The sequence below is a fragment of the Gymnoscopelus microlampas genome (genome assembly GCF_963454915.1).
Source record: "Gymnoscopelus microlampas genome assembly, chromosome: 10".
Lineage (NCBI taxonomy): Eukaryota > Metazoa > Chordata > Actinopteri > Myctophiformes > Myctophidae > Gymnoscopelus > Gymnoscopelus microlampas.
The window spans coordinates 7,163,960-7,173,631 of record NC_139947.1 but is presented as its reverse complement, the minus strand read 5'-3'; the positions used below and the strand labels follow the sequence as shown (position 1 = coordinate 7,173,631).

The 9,672-nt window shown below is 39.9% G+C and overlaps 1 protein-coding gene across 2 annotated transcripts in view; it reads left to right on the top strand.

Annotated features, from left to right (window-relative positions):
• Positions 1–9,672, top strand: part of LOC311054338 (suppressor of tumorigenicity 14 protein homolog) — a 29,781-nt gene continuing 20,109 nt past the window's right edge. For both annotated transcript variants that reach the window (XR_014601712.1, XM_084070229.1), the window contains exons 1-4: positions 1–391; positions 6,066–6,204; positions 6,964–7,094; positions 8,723–8,793. Coding sequence is in view for 1 of the 2 variants with exons in the window: in XM_084070229.1 (XP_083926355.1) it covers positions 353–391; positions 6,066–6,204; positions 6,964–7,094; positions 8,723–8,793 (380 nt within the window). In the remaining variant the exon portion in view is untranslated. The remainder of the gene's footprint in view (positions 392–6,065; positions 6,205–6,963; positions 7,095–8,722; positions 8,794–9,672) is intronic.

Below are 9,672 nucleotides of genomic sequence, written 5' to 3'. Positions count from 1 at the left end.
TGTCAGTGGTGGGTGTCACACACTCTCTGCCTTCTGCTCCGTTCTGTCGCCTTATTCGTGCACTTTTACGCTTAGCTATATTAACGATCACTTTTTACTCAGAGATATGTTCATCCATACAGATTAGCATAACTATAGTCTATTCGTTTCTAGCATTAAACTCGCGGCATTGTTGCTTTTTGGACGATCTATGTGGATACATGTTGTCACCTCACAGAGGAACAACAATGACCGGGGTGTATGATCGGTAGAACCTTGGGTCGTTGTGGTACAGAGGAATACCTAAAGGATCGTCGGGAGAACATATAGATCTATCTTGGAGGAGTTGTAAAAGTGGATCCATCAGATCACCATGGCTTCTGGAACAGAATACCAGGGACCGATACCACAGGTACTGTGACGTCATCAGCCCCACAGGGCGCAGCACCTGTCCTGCAAGATAAAAGAAGAAAAGAAACCATTACAATAGTACACTATTACAGCACTCTGGTGGAAAAAGTACTCAAATGTTTTACTTAAGTAAAAGTGTCAATGGGCCTACTTCTGCAATGTAGAAATACTCTGTTACAAGTAAAACGTCTGGAATTAAAAATGTAGGCCTACTTGAGTGAAAGTACAAAAGTATTGGTATCAAAATGTAGGCTACTCAAAGTACCAAAAGTAAAACTACTAAAATGTTTGAAAATAGCAGATCTAGAAGATCACAACGTGCGTTGTGAGCTTCTAGATCTGCTATTTTCAAATGGCATAAAAGGTATAAAAGTTATAAAATAGGGCTAAAGTGGTTCATGTATGTTTTATAATGTATATCTGCAAAGTAACTAAAGTCTTCAAATAATTGTTGTGGAGTAAAAGTACAATATTTGCCTCTGGAGTAGAAAGTAAAAGTAGACAATTGGAGTAAAAGTATCAATACTACTGCAATGTAGTCGAAATACTCTGTTACAAGTAAAAGCCTGGAATTCCAAATCTGCTTGAGTGAAAGTACAAAAGTATTGGCATCAAATTTTACTTAATTTACCAAAAGTAAAAGTACTCATTATGCAGAATGTACCATTTCACATCTTTTGATCTACAAGCTCACAATGCATTCAAGTCGCGACTCATTGTGAGCTAGTGGGTGAAAATGTATATAGGGCTGGAGTAGTTAATGCATGTTTTGTAATTATAATCAAAATCTCAAAAGTAACTAGTAGTGTAGTACAAGTATAATGTTTGCCTCTGAGATGTAGTGGAGTAGAAGTAAAAGTACTGAAATTGGAAATACTATAATTGGTCAAAAATACCTCAAAATTGTACTTAAAGGACGACTTCACCCATTTTCAACCTATCTTCATGTATGTCCTGACTAATGCTCATGATAAAATGGTACCATTTTTTTCTACTCAGTCTGTGTCTCAGAGGAGGGCTGTGGACAGTCCAGAAACCCGTCTACCAGTGACATCATCGTTAGGCAGGATTTTTTTTCCAACAAGATTTCAAAATTTTAATTTAGATTTTTATTAACGAAACGTGAACAATGGCTTCTATTATTGCATTGCAACTTGCCATGAATACAAAGCCTGCAGTCTCTATTAGCTTGGATTCCCCATCAATGATGTCACTGGTAGACAGGTTTCTGAACTGTCCACAGCCCTCCTCTGAGACACAGAGTGAATAGACAAAAATTGTACCATTTTATCATTAGCATTAGTGAGGACCAATTATATGAAGATAGGTTGAAAATGGGTGAAGTCGTCCTTTAAGTACAGTACTTGAGTAAATGTACTTAGTTACTTTACACCACTGCTGGTTCATGGATCAAACTTGCATCTAGGCTAATTGTTATTCATTCCGTCATTTTGTCCGTCAAGTGGTGGACAGTAATGAAGTATATTTAGCCTATTGAGTGGGCTACTGTAGCTACTTAAATCAAATGTACTTTATTATGGATATTAAAATAATTCTGTATGTCTCACAACACACATGGCACTCAGTTCAAACACACAAACACCCACACGCACACACACACACACACACACACACACACACACACACACACACACACACACACACACACACACACACACACACACACACACACACACACACACACACACACACACACACACACACACACACACACACACACAATATTACACATGTAATAAGCCAATATGAGCAGGCAATAGTTTTCTTGAACATTTGAACCATGCCCTTACAAAACACCTGGAGGTATTCATAATGTATAACGTATAACATTCATAATGTATAATAATGTTTATAAACTAATGTAATAAACATGATCCAATGGTTGATACATCTGTTGATTTACAATTTAGGCGTTAACAGCTGCCTACCGATAGGCTCTATGCACAGCAGCCATAATGTGAAGACATTCACAGGTGTTGCCAATGATACTAATGAAGGCTCTGTTCCATTCTGGTCAAACAGAGTCAGGGAGCTTGTAGATCTGGTATTTTTCAAAAGATTTTTATACATTTTGAAAAGCATAAGTCTGATAGTGTACAAATGGAACCAAATGGACCCTTCCATTTGTACACTCTCAGACTTATGGGGGTCGTGGAAACCACTGTGCTACACTAAATGGAACAGAGCCTTCATTAGTATCAACATCTGTGAAGGAAGTTATAATATGGCTGCTGTGCATAGAGCCTATTATAAGTGCTTCAAAATAACTAGGATACCAAATAAACACCTAGCATCTGTCCAAACCAGTGGTTCTCAACAGTGGTCCGGGGACCACCAGTGGTCCTTGAGGTGGTTCCAGGTGGTCCCCAGCTAAATGATGGAGAGTTGGTAACCAAATGGACTTGAGAGTGCAACCTTTTCAGACCGTGACCCCCAAAATAATCATATTTGAGCTGGGGACCCCCCACACCCTGACAAGCACTTGTGATGTAGAAGTTGAGGCATTCAATTTTGTTTGACTTGGTTCCACAGATAAATATTGTGAAAATAGCAGATCTACAAGCTCACTTAGTCTCGCTTTGCGAGGCGCTTGTGGGGCTATTTTCACAATTTCTTCCTCCTTCTTACATTATTTGACAATTTGTCCAATGTTTGACCAGTTTTTATTTTATTTTATTATAGTGTATGCTTTTGGGTCTTTTTATTTTCTTCTTTTAGGTATTAGAATTCTTTTAGGTATTAGAATGGTCTTAAAAGTCCTTAGATTGTCACTTCACTGTCATCTGGGGACCTTCCCAAAATCATGTGGGGACCCCCCCGGGGGTCCCGACCCACAGGTTGAGAACCACTGGGCTATAGGGTGTGGTAGGGAGGGGAGGGACAGACGTCCTGTAGTATCGCTGATCTAAGGGAAGGGTTGAAGGGTAGACCATGTCCTGAAAGTGAGGGCGTGTCATACCCTTGATACCCTTGGAGGTCAGAACTCGAAACTCAGTGAAAGGAGCGCAGGAGGGGGGAGGAGGGTAACACTTGCTCATAAGGTACCTATATAATTAATAGGCTCTATGCACAGCAACCATATTGGACGGAAATTGGGCCTCTTCAGAGATGCTCATAGGCCTGCGTCCTGCGTCTCTGACGCACCATATTGAAAAAGGACGCATTCACGGCACCCTCGTTGCGTCCATGGGACGCACTACAATTTAGCGGAAATTACCGCGGATTTGAAGGCCATCCGTGGATTTCAAAGCCGTCCGCGGATTACAAGGCATAGTGCAGAAAACAAGAAAAATCTCGGTAAAACACCGCCGTATGGAGAAGTATTCTCTCTCTGTCTCAGGGCATTGCGAGCTGCTGCTAGAGGGAGAGAGTGAAAGTGCTGCGCAACTTACAGCCCAACTTCAAAGCAAGTTAACGATGGCTTGTTGACCCCAATTTGACCACTAGGCAATCAACACTGAACAGCACTAATTAATGGCAGCTGTGATTCTTGTGTCTTTCCGTGCAGCCAGATATCAAATAATTCCCTGTAGAGCAGGGGTCTTCAGTGTTTTCAGGCCAAGGACCCCCTAGTTGAGAGAGAGATGAAGCAGGGACCCCCTCTATATTGTATAAAATTGTGTTTCAGATAAACTTTTGCTGCTCTTTTTTCCCTTTACACACCTATAACTCCAAAAATAGCCGATCTACAAGCTCACAAGTGTGAGCTTGTAGATCTGCTATTTTTGGCTAAAGTTCTCCTCAGAAAAGGGATGCTAGGATTCAAGTGGTTAATGTAAAAAAAAAAATCAAGTACTACAAGTACTACAAGTACTAGTTGTCGGATTTGGAATTGTGTACTTTTCTTTCAGATACATGTTCTACATGAATATAACCATATAAGATGAAACACGAGTTAAACGCTGTGCATTTTTGTGGGACCCATAAAATGTCCCTGGGACCCATCTAAAAGACCACCCTTGCATCCCAGGACCCATTGCATTGAAAACCTAGCAACATCACTGCCTCTTCCTCACTTCCTTCACAGGTGTTACCAATGATACTAATGAAGGCTCTGTTCCATTCTGTGTAGCACAGTGGTTCTCAAACCTTTTAATTTCTAGGACCCCATAGCTCTGAGAGTTAGAGTTATACAAATGGAACCAAATGGACCCTTAAGGGTCCATTTGGTTCCATTTGTACACTGGCAGTTCCACACCCGCAAGGGGCCATTTGGAACCCCCTCAAGTGTTTCCAGTGAGCCAACATGCACAATGTCAGCACAGACTCTGTTTGACCAGAATGGAACAGAGCCTTAATTAGTATCATTGGCAACACCTGTGAAGGAAGTAAGAAGAGGCCTCATTTCTTTCCAATATGGCTGCTGTGCATAGAGCCTATTTATGATGAATTAATACATTATTTAAGCGTTATTTAAGCTTTAATTAAGCTTTAATTAAGCATCACTTCATCATGAATTCCTTGTAATTCATCATTAACATCATTAGTTAATCATTAGTTAAGCAAAGTTAATTAGTACATGAATTAATGATGAATTACAAGGAATTCATGATGAATTCATGATGACTGAATGCTTAATGAACGCTTAATTAACACTTAAATAATGTATTAAGTAATCATACATTAAGCGTTGATTACGGGTACCCTATATGAGCAAGTGTTACCGGGAGGAGTGTGAACATATTTTAGGGGATGCAACAGATAATTGGTTTATCGTCCATCTTATACTCCTCCCGCCCAACACTCCCCGGTGACAGGTGCCCGAGCGCCTATCATTTTATAAAATAACCGACGAGCGCCGATACTCGATAGTTTAATAGAATAATGAATGAGGGTGTAGATATTTGCGCGGAATGATCACCCCAATATATGGACGCTAGGGTTAAATGTTATTGAGATGTTAGTATAATAACTGTGTACTAGTTGTAATAATAACTATGTACTCGTTGTAACTGTAATTGTATTCTTGCTCTGTAAAGCACTTTGAGCTGCATTTCATGTCATGAAAGGTGCTATACAAATACAGTTTAGTATTATTATTATTATTATTATTATTATTATTATTACTGTATAGATATACTAGAGAGATGATATGTACTGTATGTACATAAAAACATACACGGTTAAAGCCAGGAGGTTGTGGGGAGGTTGTGGGACAGGAGTCGACAAGTTCACCACAGACATATGTAGCAGCGCTGTCACATTCCACACACACATGGAACACTGCACAGTACACACACACACACACACACACACACACACACACACACACACACACACACACACACACACACACACACACACACACACACACACACACACACACACACACACACACACACACACACACACACACACACACACACACACACAAAATAATGTATAATAATGTTTATAAACCGATGTAATAAACATGAACCAATTGTAGAATACATACATCTGTTGATTTACAATTTAGGAGTTAATGACTTTATAGTCACCAAATGACAGGGCAAATGGTCGTTTAAATAGAGTTAGAAGAAAACCAATGATAAGAGCTTCAAAATAACTAGGATGAACCCTTATAGATCTCTAACTCTTGAGAGCGTAAAATGAAACCAAATGAATTATTGTTAAACATCTGCATTTAACATTTGCCTATCTACTGGATGTAGTTTGACGCTGCTGTGCTGCCAACTTCTGACCCCAAAGATGTGGAGAAGAAGAAGAGGAAGTTGTGGCTGGGTGTTGGCCTGGTGGCTGCAGCCGCAGCTCTGGCTCTGTTGACCGGACTACTGGTCTGGCACTTCCACTGTAAGTATATCTGTCTGTCTGTCTGTCTGTCTGTCTGTCTGTCACTTCCACTGTAAGTATATGTACCTGTCTGTCTGGACTACTGGTCTGGCACTTCCACTGTAAGTATATGTACCTGTCTGTCTGTCTGGACTACTGTTCTGGCACTTCCACTGTAAGAAACAAACAAACAATCAAACAAACAAACAAAATAAAGGCTACCCACCCCTATGAAAACCTAGGCTGTTAAAACAGAGTTCTACACAGAGTGTCAGGTTGGGCTGGCACTCTGGCTACAGTAGAAAGAAGGAAGCCCCACTGAAGCATGGGGAAAACCTGGCCTTTTAAACTTCCCTTCAGAAGGCTGCCTGGAACCAATCAGCACCCTCCAACAACCTGCAAAATCACTCACTCGTTCAATCAGCCAAGCAAGCCATATGTACAAAATGAAGATACAAATATACTGTATACTCATATATACAGTATAGTTAAAAAAAGGAAAAACACACATGCACATATATGTGCATATATTCCATGACCTGTAATAATATTCCTGTAATTGTTACATTGTAATAGCATTATAATGTATTGTTTTCACTAGTTATACGTGGTGAGTCACTCTGTCATGTTAATATTTTCATAGCACATCTTATTCACGGGTAAAGTGTGTGAGCTTAAGCAGAACATGTCAACATGCAGGTGTGTGTGTGTGTGTGTGTGTGTGTGTGTGTGTGTGTGTGTGTGTGTGTGTGTGTGTGTGTGTGTGTGTGTGTGTTTCAGTGCGCAGAGATGTGAGCGTGAGGAAGGTTTACATCGGCTCCATGGCGATATCTAACAGGAGGTTTACAGATGCTTATGAAGACCCAGACAGCCAGGAGTTTAAAGGTCTGGCCTCACTCGTCAACACACAGGTCAGTTTTATCACAGCTCAGGTCAAGGTTAAAATATAATTTAGATAGCATGTTATTTTAGACAGATTCTACAGTAGGTTCATTGTTTACCTGGTATCCTTTAGTTTCAATGTACAGATTATTATTTTGATTGTATATTGTTTAGACCATTGTTATCAAAGTGGGGTCCTTGAGGGTGTACCGGCAAAATTAGTTAATATAGCATCACAATCATTTCAACCATCAACCATATTTCATACTTTGGCTATTCAAAAATGGCAGATATACAAGCTCATAGTGCAGCACCGAGTGCCGCGCTATGAGCTTGTAGATCTGCTATTTTTGAAATTATTTGAAAAATTCAACAATGTTTGGAAAATGTTTAATAATTTCAAATTATTTACACAAATCATTTTGGGGGTCCTTGACCCCCAAAAGAAGTTTGAGAACCACTGGTTTAGATTGATGCTACTGTAGTTTATTGTGTTACCTGTGATCCTAGTTTACTGAGCCACTACACTGTCTCTCTGCATGCTGTGTGTGTGATTACCTTGCTTAAATCGTTAAAACATCCGTGCTCAAAAAATATTTAAAAGGGCAGCACACATTTTGGGGATTTCCATAATCGAATGAACATAGAAAGCCTCCGCTTCAGAGAGCACAACCAAGTCAACATTTCAAGGTGTTACCTGAGTTGTAATTCTTAAGATATTGTATGCATAGGCTTATAATCTGATAAGCTATCATAACTCTTCTATAAGGCTGCCTAGCAGAAGTCTTATCTGTCTTGCAATACTGCCAGGGAGAACGAAAGCCAGATGATGTTTTTATTTCAACATGTATAACAGTATTAGTAGTTCTAATACACATTTTGAATAATCTTAACATTATTTGAATGCAATCAAACAATGCAGATACATGATTCCCAAGTTGACTTTGGACTTCTCTTATCTCTTATCTTTTGGTGGGTTGTTGTCCATATTTATTATTGAACCTACATGAAGTTACACTGACACAATTCACAGTATCCAGGCTATGATGTGCTTTGTGTTTGTTTTGCTCTGATCAAATATTCTTCCCTTGTTGTCTTTGTGACTAAATAAGCATATGTGTGTACGTATGTGATAAATACATTTGTTGTGGCCCGCGGATGGTTACCAATTGAATGGAATATTTGCATTGGCATCAGTTAAAAGTACACAGTAACCATTACAAGCGCCAAAATGGATAAATTCACCTTTGTTTTTGTCGCATTCCTAAGCCAATAATTTGATTAGCATGGAAACATGCTAACGTCTCCGGTAGGAGACTCAAAGTTGACACTTTGTGTCTCCTACCACTGCCGGTCATCAAATTATTGGCTTAGGAATGCGACAAAAAAAAAAAAAGCTCCATGAATTCAAGTCTCCATGGGGTGTGTAATCAATAGAAAAAAGGTCATTTTGAGGGTGAACTATCCCTTTAACTGCTCCTGACGAGCAGGTTGGTGTCTTGCATGGTTTCCTCTGCCGTCAGTGTGTGTGTGTGTGTGTGGGTGAATGTGAAATGCATTGTTAAGTGCTTTGGATAAAAACGCTATATAAATGTATACCATTTCCATACAGTACAGTGTGAATAATATACTGTACATGTCACCTCGTTCCTTTCAGCTGAAAATGATTTATGATAAGAACACAGAGCTGAGCAGATATTTCACAGGATCAACAGTTCAAGCCTTCAGGTGAGATTCATGTTAATGATAGTGATTGTATTTGCATAGCGCTTTTCCAAACAAGGTTACAGAACTGTAACCTTGGACAAGCTGATTACCATAACGAAAAAAACATCACATGGATGCACCTGGGACACATCAGCGTTGTAGCCTGGGGTCATCGGGTGTTTCGGGTCTCGCAACATATAACATACACCCTCGCCCAGGTCTTGCGTCCTCGTAACTACCCACGGTCAGTCCTCATAGGGAAAGACAGGGCCCCTCAGTCCGCTTCTCCGGAACTACTCTGCTGGGACTGGGGGAGGCTCTGGCACGTGGAGGGACTAGGCTCTGTGGATGGCCTCCTGGCCGGGCCCCTCCTTCGTCTCACCAGGTCCAGGACCTGAGCGTTGCACCAGACTCACCCACTCCAAACATTACCCCATTAAGACCTGAGGCGATTCTTAAAAAAATAAATAAATAAAAAATCCTAAAAAAAAAAAAGATTTTTCAAAAATAGCAGATCTACAAGCTCATAGCGCGGCACTTATGAGCTTGTACTGTATATCTGCTATTTTTGACACAGATGCGTTCCAGGTCCAGGTTCCAGGAGTGGGTTAAAACGGCAAATGAAATAAATGAGTAAAATAATGCTAATTCAAACAAGGATATGACGTCATCCGATAACAAATGTTCTTCATGTAGAATACTTGAATACTGTGCCTTAACCCATTGGTTCTCAAAGACCCCCAAATGAGTTAATAAAGCCTCACTCATTTTAAACTCTTTATCCATATTTTATACTTTGGCTATTCAAAAATAGCAGATCTACTGTAGATCTGCTATTTTTTTTAAATCTTGAAACTGTGTGAAAATCTTTCAATCTTTCTGTTTTAAAGGCAATTTTTT